Raw genomic sequence first — 18,387 nt, 5'->3', positions numbered from 1 at the left:
GAAGGAAAAAGGGAGGAAAGTGCTGGAGGACGAAAAAGATGGATTCAATAGTAAGAGAACAGTGGGAAGAAGAGAGGAAGTGGAGTGAAGAGGTGACAGTGGGAGGAGAAGAAACGTGAAGAGCAGCACAGGAGAGGTGAAGAGGAAGAAAAAAAGGATGTGGGGAGTTTTCCTGTTTTTCTACAGCTATCAGGTTATTCAACATGGTAAGCTTGATGCTGATGAATTCCACAAGAAGACACACACACACACACACACACACACACACACACACACACACACACACACACACACACACACAGGATGTGTCTGGAACTGACATGCTCGTACATCCTGCCAGCTATAGAACAGCTGACGGTGACATCTTCCTATCAACTGTGTGTGTGTGTGTGTGTGTGTGTGTGTGTGTGTGTGTGTGTGTGTGTGTGTGTGTAGTATAAGGTTAAAGGGTCATGCTGATTCCAGGAGTGTGTGTGTGTATAGGAGGACCAATTTGGATTTTAGACCTTTAAGGGACCAGTGTGTAGGATTTAGTGGTATCTAGTGGTGAGATTGCAGACTGCAGAAACACCACTTATGTTCATCATCCTTCCAAGCACATTTGGTTTGTCCATTCTAGGCTACTGTAGAAACCTGTCCGTTCAACATGGTGGATTCTACAAAAGAGGACCGGCGCACTCTGTAGACAGAAAAGGCTCATGCCAAGGTAACAGAGACACGATTCTTATTTTCAGGTGTTCATACATTAATGTAAACATACTTACGAACATTATGTTCCATTTCTACTGTATTCTGTGAATAGATTTCCCTAAATGTTCCAATATTCACTCTCCTTCACCAGCTAGTCAATAACTTTGTCATTTGATACTGAGCAAGTATATTGTACAGTGGGTTTATTAAAGTATTTCACTGTATACTGCTGCCTGCTGCAGCTGAAAATGATGCTGAACTAAAACTAAATACTAAAACAGTAAAGTTGCCAGACATAATAACCTGTAGAGCTGGGTGATGATTGTCTAAATTCGTCAGTATGAACAACTTCGTTCCATTACACACAGTCATTTAATCCATTGTTTATGTAAAAATCTATTAATGACTGCAGCTTTAAAGGTAAAATATGCAGGACTGTTTGTAAATGCATCTTTCAAAGTTCACTCCGTCTCCCTGGCTCAATGAATGAAAGAAAGGGAAAGAGACCTATACGCTAAACGAAGTGAGAGAGAACCATCAGCGAGAACAAAGCGATGAATCTGAGAAATAAAAGATGTTTTACTTGTTTTAAGTGTTTAAGCTCTAAAGCACAAATAAACAAGCACACACCTCCTCACAATGCCTTATTTTGTGTGAATACAACCAAAGCGATTCTCATTCTGCTCTGATTGTGGTGTGTATGTGTGTGTGTGTGTGTGTGTGTGTGTGTGAGATGGATGTTTTTATGGAGTCCTCAAAACCTGTGTGCTGTGTTGGCGGTGGTCTGCACAATACTGCCAAACAGGCTGAAGCCCAGAAATGTCCTGAACACAGCAAAAACTGATAAAATAAGAAGATACAGGCAGAGGGCAGCGTCTCTGCAAACACAGACACCACTTAGTTCTAGTGAGTCATAAGCGATGATTAAGCAGATTGTGACCTGTGATTAAACAGATGATTAAGTTTATGATTACATTGTTTGTTTTGGAAAAACATATTATTCCTTTAAAGTTAAGGTTTGGGTCGGGAAATGCATTGTATCATTGAGGCTTCTCACAAATATACAAATTGTTAAGACTTAACTAACTAATGCTATTACTACTATACTACTACAACCACTGAAAATGATAACATTTGTAACAGGAAAGCAGATTAGATGAGTGTGAAGCAGACCTCATGGTTAACTATTTTTTGTCAGAGTAAGTATTTAAACTGCACTAAAGTGACCACTGGAATGTGTGTGTGTGTGTGTGTGTGTGTGTGTTGGGACATTGTTGCTGAACTCTGAGCAATGTGAGGCCAATGAGGCAAGTGCAGTTTTAGGAGCGAGAGCAGGAGTTGAAAAAGATCTTGATGAATACTTACAGTGTCTAACTACAACCTGCTATTGTGGTCCGGCTTTCTATATAAGACCTGCTCGCTAGAAGGCGCACACACACACACACACACACACACACACACACACACACACACACACTGCTCTATATGTACAATTGCTGGCCAGGTCTAGTCGGACTCCTGTGGTTCTCCTCCACAGCCATCAGTCAAGTTTAAGAGTCTGGAGACAGAAGCAACTCCCTCAACACACACACATACACACACACACACAGCTGGACAAGGCCGCCATTGAGCTCCAGAGAAGTCGCCTTTTAGAAACATTTTTTATAGTTACTGCAGTGAAAAATCAGCCTGGAACAGCTACCTACAGTGGCCTCAGGCTGGGTTGCACCAACAAGGATTAATGATTTAACTTTATTAATTTTTGCTGCACCAAACTTTAAAACTAGCTTAAAATTAAGAAGAAGTGTAGATTGAATTTAATTCTGCAACAAGACTTTAAACTTCCATTTAAACTGTGATCCAATATTAATTTTAACCTAACACTTGCAGAGATTAAACTTTTAAAATAGTTTTTGAGACTGACTGAGTGAAAATTATTGCTGCAAACAGTAGTGGGTGAAAGTAGTGGGTTCAGGCTGCTTTGCACACAAGCAGCTCAACTGGTTCCACAAAGCTGCATGGTGTTGATCAAGTCACAATCAAAAAGTAGATGTCACTTTACTGCGTAGCAGACTTTAATGGTCCAAGAGACTTTTTTTGTAGAGTACATTGAGCTGGAAATATGTCTCCAGTTTCAAGGCAATTGAACTGACAGTGTGAAGGGCGAGGCCATTTTTCAGCGTTAATTATAGCACCATCACCTGGCCAATTTGACTCATATTTCACAGCAAGCACATTTATTAGGCCAAGTTTAAAGCTTATAGCTCACAGCAGTTTTGTGACAGAAAAATAATAATAAACCGGCACAAACACAAAATTGTTCTAAGCCATCAGGTTTGAACCCTAATAATTCTCAGGTATCAGGAGTGGGCTATCCAGACTAACATAGATCTTTGCAAGCTAATCTAATTTAAGCTAACTTTTTAGCTAGCTAGCAAACAATATAACTTCTTTCTTACTTTTTTTTTTTTTATTAATCCTGATTTAATTGGGTGAAGCAAACATCTAGCAACTAGCAAGCAACAACCTGTAGGAAACACACTCTGCATTTGAACATTGTTGGAAACTTTTGGAATAATATAAGGAACTTAGCAAAATATATAATATATGCCAAGCATTTTTAGACATTTCAATGCAGAAATGTTACGTATTCTAGCTATAAACTTAGTTTTCCAAAACTCTGATTAGAACTAATTTTAGATTAAATTAGTCTGTGTTGGTGTGACCCAGTCTTAATGTATGAGAAATACCCAAGCATATTTATAGGCAACAGCTGATTTTCAATAGCTGAAAAAAGTCTCGCTGTTCTCTTATTTTGGGGGAAATCAGTGTAGCCAAGAACAGAACAGAGCAGTGCAGTTTTAATCATATTTCCAAGGACAAAACAGTCACGTTCACACAGATACAGACACAAACCCAAGAGTGTTTTGGCTTGTATTTCTGTCTTTACCGGCACAACAATGAACACCCAGACTAACAAACTTTGCACGCATGTTCTGTATCCACACATACCGCTGAAGCTGCTAATCTACAGACAAGAAGAAAAAAAACATCCTTCCTGTTACAGACAGGCAGAAAATGTGTGTATTCTGGTGTGTGTGATGACATTTTTAGATTCCAAGGACAGGGTGTGTTTCCTCTCTTGCTTTCTATTGTTCCTGCAGCAACAGTGATCCTCAGGGAGCAGAGCAACCACCAGGACTGCAGAGCAGCAGCCAATGGCAGGGCAGGACAGAGAGGCCCTGAGGCTGATGGAAACTAAAGTCTGTCCTGTTTTACTTTGCAGTTTCTATGGAGATTTAAAGTTTAACATACCCACTGCGTCTTCATGACAAGGACTGTAATCATGTGCCATGGGGGGCAAAATGTCCTCAGGTTTTTATTTGACTCAGATGAGGTTACTGATCAGTTTGTCCTCGACTGAAGGTGAGGGAGTCTGTGGAATCAGAGGCTTTACTTTCTGTTTGGGATGAAACCCTCCAGACTCTTTGCCCTTCATGGCACATGGTTACCTCTCTCTGCTTTAACAGATCATAAAATCTCTAAACATCAGAAGAACCACTCCAAATGTCTTTGCTGCCATCTGCAGGAATGTGTGCACACTACTGGTTGTACAAAAACATGTTTATACAGCAGGTTGTGCACTGTTGTCTTTGTTGAACAAAACAACTGTCGATTTTGTTGTGCAAAACAACAGTGTTTGTCCATGCAGCTCTGCAGGCAGAATGCTGCTCATTTCTAACTACACAGGAGTGACCAAAATATGAAAGGCCCTTCTAGTGGCTATAATATGATGTGTGATTGCTTCTGCAGCTACATGCAATATGTGGTGGTAAAGTTGAGCATGGTGTATTTGACAGAGTTGGCAGTTGAGCATATCGAGATGCCACCAAAACATTCAAAAATAAAGAAGTAAAAAAAAAAATAAATTAAATATTCTGTTGGTATCTGTATGACTTGTTCCTGTATTAAGTCTCTACTTCAAGAGGGGCAGCCACTTAAAAGCCAAACCTTGTTCTGAATAGCTGCATACTGCAGCTTTGAGAAGTGAGAAACGTTTTGCTCCATTCAACTTCTGCAAGACATAAAATCTGTGTACTACTGCAACAATTACTCGTTTAATTATCAACTATCGAATTAACTGGATACTATTTTGATTACCTATTAACTGCTGTGAGTTTAAAAAAAACAAAACAAAACAAAAAAGTCAAAATTCTAGCTTTTACAGGGTGAATAGTTTAACTCTCTTTGAGAGTTAACAGAATATTTTTGGATTGTGGATGTTATGCTGAGCTTTGGGAAACACTGATCAACAACCTCTGACATTACATGGAACAAACACCTCAGTGATTAAGAAAACTTAAGAACAGACGATAAAAAATCATTAGTTGCAGCCCTAAATCTATGAACAGAATTCTACAATAAAAGACTTGTCTGAAACCTCTGATTAGAAAGCATGGCTGCATGCTGTAAGTTTTTAAAGAAACGCACAACACAGTTGTCTCATTATTTAAAAAAATGTATTTGTATGTACTTACATACTGGTGTCAAAAGAGTATGCACCAAAAATGTCACATTGACTCACAATTACAAAGAAAAAGCCTTTTCTTTTTCTTCAATTACAAGTATTGAAAAAACTATGTACAGAAAAAAGGGCATGGTGACAAGATAGTACACTAGAAACAAACTTACAGTCACACAATATGGTTTAAATGAGGCTTCTGCAAATAAAGAGAGAAAAAGATCTTAACAGTTAGACTGCCTTGGTGCTCTGAACTTCAAATTGTACTTCCACTCAAACAAAAATAACCTTGTGCATCGTCTCCGCAGTCCAGCATCAGGGCGTTTTCAGAGTGTGCTCACAAAAATGACTTTTTAAAAAAAACGCCGGAAAACTGATTAATCAGAAATGAAAAAAAAAATAAATGAGTGGAAATACTTTTTACTTAAAACACGTCTCAGAGATGGTCTTAAAAAGGTGTTATGGTGGAAACAGGGGGCAGAGTAAATGTGGTGGAGGATGGTGGACTCCTGGAGACGAGCTGCGTGTAGAGAGCCAGTCCAGGGCTTTAATCACCACCTCTCTCTGCGCAGACACACAGAGACATAAAAAGGAGGCAAGCCTTTTATGTCTTTACATGTTTCCCTGCTATCAGAGCTCACAGATGAAAAGTAGCTATCTCCCAAAGAACCCGGCATCTCTTCTCCATCCAGAAATTTACAGATTTTGATCAAGACAAAGAAGGAATGAAAAATAAAAGGCAAGATGATGGTGATGTGTTGTCAATGACTGGGCTGTTACGAGACGAACAAGACTGCAAAAAAAAAAAAAAAAAAAAAAAAAAAAAAACCTCACTGGTGAACAGGTGCTAATGAGAAATAATATAAATGGCAAACAAGAGCAACTGGACTAGAACCCCAAATTCTTCAGTTCCTCTCGTAGTCACACAAACCGCCCCTAAACAAACTCAGGGTGGGGTATCAACATTAGGGGGGAGACCTGAAACAGGGTACCAACACATTCAAGGGATAGTTCACCGCAAAAACAAAAACACATTGTTCTCTGTAGGGCCATTTGTCCAGCACAACAGTTATGGTGTGAGTTGCTGAGTTTTGGAGACGTCTGCCTTATCTCTAATATAATGGGATTAGATGGCACTCAAGGCACCAAAAAATACATTTAAAAAACTCAACGTCTCTTTCCAGAAATCATGATCTGCTTACTGAACATAACATACAGGCCTTGTTGTGAGCAGCTTCATGCAGGTTTCATGTAGATTCTACTGCAGAAATAAAAGTCTATTCAACATTAAGCTCTTCACAGCAAGGTCTGTGGATTATGATCATGATTTCTGAAGAGGGAGACAGCATACCTCTCTACAGCTGATGTGTCCAAAACTCTGCAACTCACACCAAAACAATCTAGATGGAAAAAAATAGAACCACAGATAAGAGGGGAAAATATGCATTTTTCATTTTGAGGTGAGCGGTCCCTTCTAGTGCGACACTAGACTAGCACAAGCATTCTCACTGCATCTTGCATTTTCAATTTGGGGCAATATCCTTTCATCTTTATGAAAATGCCAATCCTCAGCCATTTCAGGTCCTTTCTCTGGATTCAGTTAATTTGAGGACGTGAAATGGCCCTCATGAAAGGAATTCATGGTTTTTATGGCACAATATTGCAATACAATGGCTGCCTTGTAATTTGGGCACAACACACAGAGAGCATTGTGCAGTTTCATATTGGAAAAATAATATGCACATTTCATGCTGCAATGAAAATGCATGTAAAAACTGTAAGAAGTGATTCAGACAAAGGTCACTAAAAGAGCTATCATCAGCCTTCCACTAAAACAAACTGATAGTGCTGTGTGGAAAAAGATTTAACAGTAACAGAGAGCAGTGCACGTCTGCAGAGATGGTGAGACATTTCTAAAATGTTTAGAAACACACACGTCTCTGCAGATCAGTTTGTCCTGCATCTTCCTTCTAGTTACAAATACATGAGAAATGATGTGCTATTCAGCATGCCAGTGAGTGGCGAGTCTGCCTCTTCTGAATTTAAGTATTAAAAGCATGTCCAGCTTCTTTCCAACGGCCGCAAAAAAAGAAACAAAAAAACAAAAAAACAAAAACAACTGGAGGGGGTGTTAAAGTGAGAATCCACCTAAAACAGACAACATCACAACTGTACTGATGATCTTTGAGCATCCGTATAGAGTCTGTTCTTTCTGTTTTATGGCGAATTGATGTTTGTGAGGTCAGGGGTTTAATTTTAAACAGAATGTGTCTCTGGTGTATCTGGGGTAGCCCAGGGCGAGCTGCTCCCTCTGCGACAGTTTCTCTTTGCCTTTAGTCACTTTTAGTCTTTTTGCTGTCATTTCCATTCTCCTCCGGCTCGGTCCCTTCTGCCTCCTCCTGATGCTTCCTCTTCTTTGTGTCATCTGAATGAGCAGGGGACGGGTGTGGCCGCAGGGTGATGATGACACAGGTCATGTTGTCACATCCTGTCCCATCTCCAGATGTGTCAGGGGCCAAACAGTGGTCCAGCAGCTGTCAGGACAACATTTGGGATTTGAAATTTAAGATGGATAAATGTTTGTATTTTATTTATTCAAAAAGTTTGGGAACCAATTAGGGCCATGAGCTAGATGGTATAAATCAAATGACAAATGAAATATTAATAAAATAAATTTCAACCATCCAAAAAGGGTTACAATTCACTGAGACCACTGGAAATTTAATTAATTCTTTCATTCTCATCATTAATCATTGTACAATAGCATAAACGTTAGAAGCTTTTAGTGTTTGTTACAGTTTAGGTTGAATAAAAAATGTTAAAGATCTGTTCTTTTCTACACTGTGGAAAACTAGACAGTTAAGTCAGTTTATTGTAATGTCTCACATGCAAGTGTGATTCCTGAGCTCTCGAAGTGGTTACAGAAACACTGACGAACTGATTAATGTACAAGCTGTCAACATGTACAAGTATAGGGTTTATAACAGGAACTCTCTCTCACCTCCTCCACTATGGATGACAGGGATCTGACATTGCCACTCTGGTCTGGTTTGATCCTCTCACTGATGAAGTCCACCACCTCCTGACTGCTCAACACATTCCTGCACAAAACACACATGGAAACCTTAGCAACAGGTAGATGATGAAATAAAAGGAAAAATAACAATTTCATGTCCATTAACACGGCAAATGGCAAATGAAAATGTCTTGTCATTGATATTTAAATCAACAGCTACACACATCCTGCCAACACTGCATAACGCTGCATATACTGTATGGGGTTGTAGGTTCATATAATTTTGTTAACAGCTGGTCAACAGCACTTTGTCAGTTGTAAACACCTGCTAAGAGGCACTCGTCAATCCTAAGTGATTACTGGGGCAAACTGACAGTGACCACTCAAACTCACCAGATACCGTCGCAGGCGATGACCATGAAGTCGTGGTCCTCGTTAAGTGTCAAAACTTTGACATCTGGCATTGCAGAAATCATCTGCTCCTCTGGAGGCAGAACCTTGTTCCGCTTATAGAAGTGGTCACCTGAGAGTCAGCGAAGAAGAGCGGGCAAACATTATTATTACTGACCATGAGCTGCTACCGAGTCCAATCCCCATTCAGTAAATACAAGACTAGTCTAAAAGTCACGCAATAAGTCTTCCATACCGATAGCTCTGGAGAGGTTCAGTCCACCGTTGACCCGTCCATCCATGGTCACTTTGCCTCCAGCGTTTTTGATGCGAGCCAGTTCCACCTCGTCCTCTGGCTTGTGGTCATATGACATGTCTACAGCTTTGCCTACAATGCAGGAACATGGCTCTTACACTTCATTCAAGATTACCTCAAAGCCTTTTTATGAAGAAGATCTGCAACTAGGTATTCAGTTAGGTTTTCTATTCCGTTTTCATTTTGTTATTCTTCACATAACTTTAATATTTTTACTGCTTACTTTCCTCTTTACAAAAATCTATCTATCTATCTATCTATCTATCTATCTATCTATCTATCTATCTATCTATCTATCTATCTATCTATCACATACAAAAGTAAAACACTCTGATTGGCTGTTGCCTATTAACACGACCACGTCACCTGACTGTGGGATGAAATTTGGCATTTTTGCAATGAAGAATTTGACAGCCAAGATAAAACATCTTCAAATGAACAATGCTGACTTCTAAATTACCATTTAAGTTTTCAACTGACATTTTTTAGGAAAGAAGCAACAACCTTGAAATCTTCCTTTCATTAAAGTCAGCACCTGAAAGATGAGCTTGTAATGTAGGAGTATTCAAATATCCTGCACATTTTTTTTAAAATTAAATTAATACATATTGTAGCCAGCATGTTTAATATAATCTCTATATATGTATTAGATACTAAGTGCCCATATGCTCATAAACTGAAACAGCAGCACCAACAACATACAATAACTCTGTTAGAATGGGGGGAGTCACATCATATGGCTGAAGACCTTTAGTTTAATACAATACAAATTTTGATTTTACACATCAACTCTTCTGTTGAGGTACCTACCGCGCTCAGACACCACGCAGCGAGAGTCTCCAGCGTTGGCCACAATCAGCTGTTTTCCTCGGATCAGAGCCACGACAGCTGTGGTGCCGCTGTCTGAACCAGGCTGTGAATACAAGAACATGGAGACGTGACACACTGTTCATGATCTTTTACACAAACATAAAAAAAAAAAACCCTTCTCTCCAGAAAAGATAAAGAACCTGAATCGTTTGTGAATTTCCCTCAGTTTGTCATCCCATGACATAAACAAAAGAATTTAAGGCAGCCACTGAAGTTTTGTCCATTTACACAGTTATTCACAAGTCATCACAAATCATTAAATTTGGCTTCTGCGGCAATGTGGCCGTCCAGCAGACTGCAGGCTGTTAGTTGGCTTCATGACTGGAAAGTGTTGCAAACAAGCTTCAAATGTAACTAACTCCACCAATGAACATTTGCATATGAAAACACTTAATAGCACTTGTTTATGACATGAGGTCTAAATATTTTGGCAACTCGGTGTGATTATCAGCCATGACCACAAATTAACAACTGTACATTAACTCTGCACACACTGCACTGCTGCTCCGACTATCAAGACTGGGGATGAGCACAAATATTCAGCTAAAGGATTAAACATTGCTACCCACACTACTCAGCACAAGTCAGTTCAAGTAATTATTATTATTATTATTAATGTATGACGGCAGATAGATGTTGCATCCAGCCATTTAAATTTTAAATTTCTTCTTTAAAAAGATATGGTATATATGGTCTATATGGTATCAAGTGCTATAAGAGCTGGTACGTTGTTTTTTTTTGTTTTTTTGTTTTTTTTATTTGGACACATGTTAAAAAAAATACTGAGAGAATCACTGACTCTACCTTTCAATTACCCTTTCAATTGATTTTCGATTTAATATTGAAATTGTGACACTCATAATCCCAATTTAAGACTGAGCCACAATCAATGATTACATTATTTTTCTATTTTATTACTGTCAGTGGTAATACTTCATGCAGGATTTTTTTTCTGATTGAGCATTTTCTTTTTATTCATAGTTAAAATCTTCTCTACCTGCAACAAGCTATGAATTTAGGAAGACATTTTATTATATTTTGCTCAGAACAAGCATCAGAGCAGGCACTTTCTACCCAAGAGCTTCAACTCCACATCTAAAAAGGTTAAAGAAGCCAACGCAGCCTTTTTTTTATCCCTAAAACTAGACATGATACGTTCTTGTACTGCCTGTGTCAGTTGTTTTAGAGATGTACACACACCTCCTCCTTGCCATCCATTCCAGGTAGACACATTTCCTCCTCCTCTTCATCCTCAGAGTCTTCCTCTCCCTCCTCCGTATCCTCCTCTTCTTCCAACTCACTGCTGTCACCCTCCTCCTCTTCACTGCCATCCTAAAAAAAAAAATAATTGACAGTTACAATGCTTTTCAGAGTCATCAGCTTTCACAGCCAAACAGAAGTTTATTCTGATCTTCTGCTCTCACCTCTTCATCACTGCCCTCCTCCTCTTCTCCCTCCTCAGACTCCTCGCTGTCGTCAAAGAACCTGGATTTGGAGTCTCCTCCAGCCTTGGACAAAGAGGAGCAGGAGGGACCTGCATCTCCTTCGGCCTTACCAGCTTTTTCTTCTCCATTGGAGCTTCCTGACCCTCCACAGTCAGCTGCAGCAGAGAGGAAACGAGGGCAACAGGAGGTTAAATAAATTGATATTTGTGCTCAGATTATCAAGTAATTTTACTGAAGCCACTTCTACACCCTTTTTCTTGTTCTAAGATAAAAACATTTACTCTGAATTCAGACCACTCCTAAAAGAAACCTCATTTCAAAATTAAAGTTTTTAACTAAAACATGAACCAAGTTTCTCATGTCATCTTGTTTAAGACTTCCAGCTCCGTACCTGCACCGCTGCCTTCACCTGCTCCTGTTCTCCGACAGGCTCTCAGCTTAGACCCACATGCTGCTCCTTCGCTTTCCTTCACCTTCCCGTTGCTCTCTTCTTCCACCTCTCCATTTACCCCCTCCTTCTTCTGCCCATTCCCATCTTCCCCTTTGTCCCCTAAGGCCTCAGAGTGCGAGCAGGCTGCCTTCTTAGCAGCGGCACTAAGAGCAAAGCACAAAGAGGAAATGAAGAGGGGTTAACCACACAAACCTTAGTTTAGAGTTTAAGTTCTGTTTTAAACAACAATCAAAGAAACATGGACTAATAAAGCCAAGTCTTCAGTTGTTCTCATTTGGTCAACACATCCTAATTTCGCTGAATTTAAACAAACAGCCATCCTCTGGCCAGGATTCCAGAAAATTATACAGCAAAGTGATCAATTTTATGATTGGACCAATAAATTCTGGAGAGAAATGTCCAGGAAGGCAAGCAATTTGTGATGACTTACAATGCGTTCACCACTGAGGATGTATCGTTTTCCATAAATTAACATTTCCAGGAAGTTCAACTACCCATTTCACAGACTCATTGAGGCTGAAAATACTTTGCCCTCGTATGAAAAGTCAAAATAAAAAGCCTGTTTGGCTACCTGATGGCAGCTGCGTGCTTGACAGCGTTGCGGTTCTGGCCGTAGCGTACCAGCAGCTCCTCTATGGTCATTGTAGCCTCCTCGTGGAGCAAAGCTGCCTCCTCTGTCTCCACTGCAAAGAGGACAGAAACATGGAGTTGTTAGAGGTTGTTATTAGACAATTATTCAGTAAGTCTCGTCTTTGTTATATTTAGTGTATGTTGTTTTTAAATAGTTGTTGTCATTACTTTTTTCCTGGTTTTATGTATTATGCTGGGAGTCACTACTCCCAATCCCACATCACCATTAGGCATAAACAAACTGTCATATGTTCCTTACAACTCACATCCACACTTAACATTACTATATACATTTTATTGTTAGGAATGCACTCACAATCATCCTCCTCTGCCACCTTTTCAGCAGGAGGCTCCTCAGTGGGCCGTCCAGCAATCTGGACCAGCTCCTTGATGACTTCCTCTGTGGTTATTCTGCCATCAATGGCCAAGAAGGCATCCTCCAGAGCCTTGAAACAACAAGTGAAAAGGTGTTTCAGCAAATGCAACACAGTGTAATACTGGGGTCAAGATCTGGTCAGTTCAGCGTGTGTTTCAAATATGTCAGTCCTATATGTAAGTCCATTCTATCAAAGTCGTTTAAAACAGGTCATGTACTTTGTAACAGCTAATGGGGATCCAAAACAACAACAACAACAACAACAACAAAACAACCCATAATGTCATAACTACAGCTTCTCACCTTTTGCAGTTTGCCATCTTTGTAGGTTTTCTGCTCCTTGATGATGTCAGGAAGGTACTTTGAACAGTACAGAGCTACCTCTTCACCTAAATGGAAGCCGCAGGTTATATAAATTCTCAGGATAGGTGTGTGTCTGTGTGAACACATAATACTCAGAGGGGTGTGTAAAACAAACAAATGGGGGAAACCACTGAAACACTTCACAAAAATTGGTATGTTGTGATTAAAAAGATTAGACTCTGACTGCTATTTGTGATGCTACCAAACGTGAGCTTTGGGAAAAACAGTTTTTTTGTCAATTGTTGATCTGTGGATTAACTAAGTCACAAAATACTGTTAAGTTAGTGTTTTAATGCTGTAAATGACAAAATGTATCCTGCAAAATATTAAAACACTGTATTTGTATTGTGTGTGTGTTACCTCCATGTCCATCATACACAGCAAACATGGCTGTCTCCTCATCAAACTCTGGGATACAATTGTGAGCATCCTGTGACACATTATACAAAAATGCACATTACAATACAGACAGTTCACAAATTGGTACAAATCATAGCAATCAGAATTCCTCCTCAAGTGCAGGAAGGAACCTGAATATTTAGGACCAGTGAGTCAGAAGAGATACAATCAGATATTTAAAAATGGAGACCTCTTCACATTATCTGTCATTGTCATATAACTTAAATACATACATATGTCAATGGACTTCCATCTAGTGACAAAGTTTTTGTTCTCTAACCCTCAATGAGTTTTACTATCATTACACATGTTCATACATGTCTTTCAACTGAATTAGTTACTTGCATTTACATGCAACTAACACAGATGGGAAATGATGAAGTACAAATACTTAGTTACAGTACTGACGAGTTTTAATGTATTTGAACTTTCTTGAGTATTTATTTTTCTAACAGCTTTTTACTTTTTTTTCCCCCCATGTTCGTAACAACAACACTGATTTCAGCCTACATGGATGGGACAATAACACATAAAAGACGATTTACTTATGTTTCCATCTGTGCATATCACTCACAACACGAATAGACAAGAGAGGGAGATCTTGACTGTGGGGAAAAGGTTAAGTTAAGCCAGCTTTACAAAGAAACAGACAGTATACAAGAAATATTTGTATTTCTACTTGAGTAAAAAAATGTGCATACTTGTGCCACCACTGCTTAATTTCATTTGGTATTCTGTTTAGAGCTGGGGTTTTTTTTTAAGATAGTTGGCACAGGCAATGTCTTATCTCTTGTCTCTTTCCCCTCTTTCATCTGCAGTGAAAACCTTCACACTCAAGCCAACAAGATTTAAGGAACAGAGTGTTGTGTAAAATTGATTATAATCTAACTTAGCATGCTAAAAACACCCTTGAGGGTGAATTATGGATTTCATCCATCTCTGCATCTGATGTTCAGTGAGAAAGTAGTTTGAGAGTGTGACTTAACTCTCAGGGTAAAACTCTGGAAAGACGCCAATCCGGTCTATGCAATCAGTCTCAAAGAAACATTTCCTTTTATCACACCATTTACAAACTGTACACAGTCCCTCTTCGTTGTGTTCAAGAAACAGAGCTGCAACATGGTTGTCTTTCATTCATTTTCCGCCTCACCTCCATGGACACACGCCAGCCTTGCATGGCAGAGAAGCCGTAGCTCATGTTGCTGTTGCCGCCATCGAAAGAGGTCTTGGCTGTGTTAGGTTGCGACAGATAAGCCCCCATGGTTATCAGTTTCTACGGCTTTACACCTGAGGACAAGACAACACGGACGAAATATAACATTTTAGCTTCATATAAGGACACACATGTATAACCCAGTGCATTTATCACACTTCAGCTCTGTTAACCAGCCTGGCTAGTCGCGGTTGCTAGCTAGCTAGCGTTAGCAACACCACAACAAAAAGTATACGCATCAGCTAGCTAACATCAGCATGCTAACAGGAGCAAACCCGGCTAAACTTCCAGCCGTAACCTCTGCCCCCACCATGCAAGCGGCTGCGCAGTTGTAAAAAACAAAAACCGCTTAGCGCCGCCGGTTCATTTACCTATTGTGACAGAGCAGGATGAGCTAATACACGGCTCCCGGAGAGACAGATTCACATAGGAAAAGATTACACGTGTGGAAGCAAAAGCCGCTATCAACACAGACAGACCAAAAAGAAGCTGGAGCCGTAGAGGAAGTGAGCGCGCGCGCATGTCCCTTTCGTTCCAACGAGGGGGCGTGTCCGACACGTCCGTCATACGTCACGAAGTCGATCCTATTTGTCTTTTTATTTTTTTTATTAACTAACAAATATTTAACAACTACAACATTCAGATATTGCATAAAAAATCAAAGGGTAACTTCTGTATAAAATAAGCAAAAGTGCTGACTGGAGCAAATCCAGTCTGGGAACTAACTGGAACTAAACTGCACTGAAAACAAAAATGAAAGACTAAGACAAAAATATCAAGTATACCTATTACAATTGTTACTTTTATGTTATTATTATTATTATTATCATTATTATTATTATTATCATTATTATTATTACCAGCAGCAGCAGCTACCCTCCATACCAGTTGGTGGCGGTATTACACGATGTCGTCATGTCAGCCAAAGAACGTCAAAACGAGAAGGAAGCCGTCAGCCGTTCAACATGGCGCGGGAAACCCGGGAAAAAGAGATGGAGATGGAGATGGATGACCACGGAGAAGTCGACGAGGAAACGGACAGTCTATCTCCGTCCACTCTAAAACTGTACGAGGCGCAGTTTTTCGGCTTCACCCCGCAGACTTGCATGTTGCGGGTCTACAGCGCCTTCCAGGACTGTCTGTGCGACATCTTACCTGTGGTGGAGAAGGTGTGTGTCAGGCAGCTCAGCAAAGGCGAGTCGGACGGGACCAAGGAGCAGCTCCGGACCCGGGCCAGGGAGTGCAGCCGCAAGCTGCAGCAGTTCCTCGAGGACCGCTTCAAGCAGCTCTCGGGGCGGATGGAGGCGCTGCTGGTCAACCGCTGTTTCTCCGTGCCGCCAAATGTCCTGTTGCCCGAGGACGAGTCACATAACAACTACCCCCAAAACACACAGGTGGGTGAAGGAAGAGCATTTAAATGAGCTAATTTCATTCATACTGGGTGGTTTTAGAGCTACACTTCACACCTTGTTCAAAAAAGATGTAACACTTAAGACTTCATATTCAACCGTCATATTTTGACGTTATTACATACCTGCACACACTGATATAGAACATATTACATACATAACTGTATATTACATCCCTCTCAATCAGAGCCTGATTGATCATTTGTCTGGGGTGACGTAATGGCTGATTTAAAGTTTATTTTTCATCTGTCAAGTTTTGTGAAAGGCTCCTCCCAGTGCATACACCTGGCCACAATTCTCAAATAACCAAATGTAATGGATCCTTGTCAGAAAAGTTGGTTGATATGAAATACCTATCAGCCAGAATACCAATACTGGCAACAAAAATCCACTGTTGGCCAAGTAGGGCAAGGCAGTATATCAATACTATATTGATATCTTGATCTGTCACTTGATCAGGGCTGTGTATTGGCAGGGGTCTAGGGATATGATGTGTAACACAATACAGGTTATTCAATATATTGTGATACTGTAAGGAAGGTGGTATATTGCTATTTTTTCAACCCAATTTTAAGAAAACTCATAGAGAACAAACCACCATGTGCATAAAATCTGAGTTTAAAAAAAGTCAAATTTTTATGCAGTCAAAGCCATATGATACAGTGGCTGGGCTGATAATATTAGCTGATCTTGTCACTTGTATATATCACTATCTGTGTGTTCCAAAGGTATAATATTTGACAAAATCACCATAGGTCAAGGTCCACCAGAAAGTGTTTCCCAGAGCATTCAGCCACATCTCACAGTCTTCATCAGCAGACTGAATTTGCTCAGTTTTCATGGAGATTGCTCAGTTGTCATCACATTATCTAAGAATGAAACTTTACTTCAGTCATGTGATAACAGGTTTCTGTTTACCTCGATCTACCGATGAAGACTCGGAGATGTAGCTGAAAGCAACAGGAAAAGCTCATCTTGAATTAAGATAATTTTGTCAAACGGTTGTATGATACTGATAAATTTAACAGTTTATGAACATATAATATATTTTGTGTATTAGTTTTTGGGGGGTTTGATCAGTATTGATGATAATGTGTTTAATTTTACAGTGCAGTCGTTATCACATATGCTTTATTTCACCTTGTCACAATGCTTGCACATGTTGTTGAGAACAGGATGATAAATATTGTGTCTGTTTATGATTTGACTGGTCCTGCTCCATCCAGGAGGTGCTGAGGCTGGAGTCGTCCATTGCTGACCTCCAGAGAGCCTATGAAGCTGAGGTCTGTGCCAGACAGGCCCTGCTGGCTGAGCTGGAGGAGCAGAGGGAGGTGCAGAAGCAGCTGGATGGGATCCTGATGTGGGTCAGAGAGCTTCAGGCGGCCTGGGTGAAGGAAGGTAACGGCAGTTTCCATGAGAGTTTCCGGCAAGTGATGGAATCCATAAAGAAACTGCAGCAGGCTGTCGGGGAGGTCTGCAACAAGGCACCTCATTGAACTGAACTCAAACTTTATGTGTATAATATTGTAAACAGACATTATCCTGAAACTTTTATAATCTATTCTGTTTTTACTTGAGTTGAGATGAGAGAATTTAGAAGAGCAGTAGCAGCAGTGTGGACATGAAGTAAGTTCACCCATTGACTGTTCAGTAGTTTCTCAGTCCAGTCTTAATCTTGTTTGTAGATAATAAATTACCAATGAATTACAGCTCCAGTGTATGTAAATATTGCAAATGAACATACATTACTGTTCCCCAAACAAAGGACTACTCTTGAGACCTTTAGCCAAGTTAGAAAAGTTTTTCCAGTAATGTGTGACCTTTTTAAGCAAAATTTGACTAAAAATGATGCAAAAAAGTGATTTGTCAATAAAACTTAGTTACCTGTGAAAAGAAACAACAGCAACATCAGCTAACATTAGTCCAGTTGAGCTTTCTACAGTGTAATGTAAATAATAAAGCAGATTGATTAACACTGTGTCAGTTCAACTGATGTATTCTTAATACCTGGTTGGTTTCTTTCATCGATGTCCTCATACGCTCAACTTCACTGCCTCAAAGACTCGACTCCACTTCCTTAAAGCTGGGGTGGCATCTTATTTTTGCATCACTGAGCAAAAGTTCCATAGTAACCTTTGAACGTGATGTCATTCAAGTAGTGGGAGAGAAAACTAGACTTCTGCTTGTCCTCAGCCAATCACAGGTTGGTAAGATAGTTGATTGAGTCTAATTCCCTAAACATCAGTATTTGACGGCCTGAAATGAGACTCAATAAGTGACCATCTTTGAGCCACTGA

General features: G+C 39.9%; 2 protein-coding genes across 2 annotated transcripts; one reads left to right on the top strand and one right to left on the bottom strand.

Moving 5' to 3' along the window:
- Positions 1–6,187: 6,187 nt before the first annotated feature.
- Positions 6,188–15,208, bottom strand: ppm1g (protein phosphatase, Mg2+/Mn2+ dependent, 1G). The gene is made up of 14 exons (XM_084718905.1): positions 15,053–15,208; positions 14,619–14,755; positions 13,430–13,499; positions 13,010–13,095; positions 12,647–12,776; positions 12,272–12,383; positions 11,641–11,843; positions 11,229–11,404; positions 11,005–11,136; positions 9,745–9,847; positions 8,875–9,006; positions 8,622–8,751; positions 8,214–8,313; positions 6,188–7,746 (listed from the first exon to the last, which is right to left on the bottom strand). The coding sequence occupies exons 2-14, from the start codon at positions 14,727–14,729 to the stop codon at positions 7,546–7,548; spliced, it is 1,686 nt and encodes a 561-aa protein (XP_084575031.1). The 5' UTR covers positions 14,730–14,755; positions 15,053–15,208; the 3' UTR covers positions 6,188–7,545.
- A 406-nt stretch (positions 15,209–15,614) lies between these two features.
- Positions 15,615–18,068, top strand: mis12 (MIS12 kinetochore complex component). The gene is made up of 2 exons (XM_084724531.1): positions 15,615–16,075; positions 17,317–18,068. The coding sequence occupies exons 1-2, from the start codon at positions 15,647–15,649 to the stop codon at positions 17,584–17,586; spliced, it is 699 nt and encodes a 232-aa protein (XP_084580657.1). The 5' UTR covers positions 15,615–15,646; the 3' UTR covers positions 17,587–18,068.
- Positions 18,069–18,387: the final 319 nt, after the last annotated feature.

Source organism: Lutjanus erythropterus, chromosome 1, assembly GCF_056507025.1.
Source record: "Lutjanus erythropterus isolate fLutEry1 chromosome 1, fLutEry1.hap2, whole genome shotgun sequence".
Lineage (NCBI taxonomy): Eukaryota > Metazoa > Chordata > Actinopteri > Lutjaniformes > Lutjanidae > Lutjanus > Lutjanus erythropterus.
Note: the sequence above shows the minus strand (reverse complement) of the source record. Positions and strands in the feature narration are given on the sequence as shown.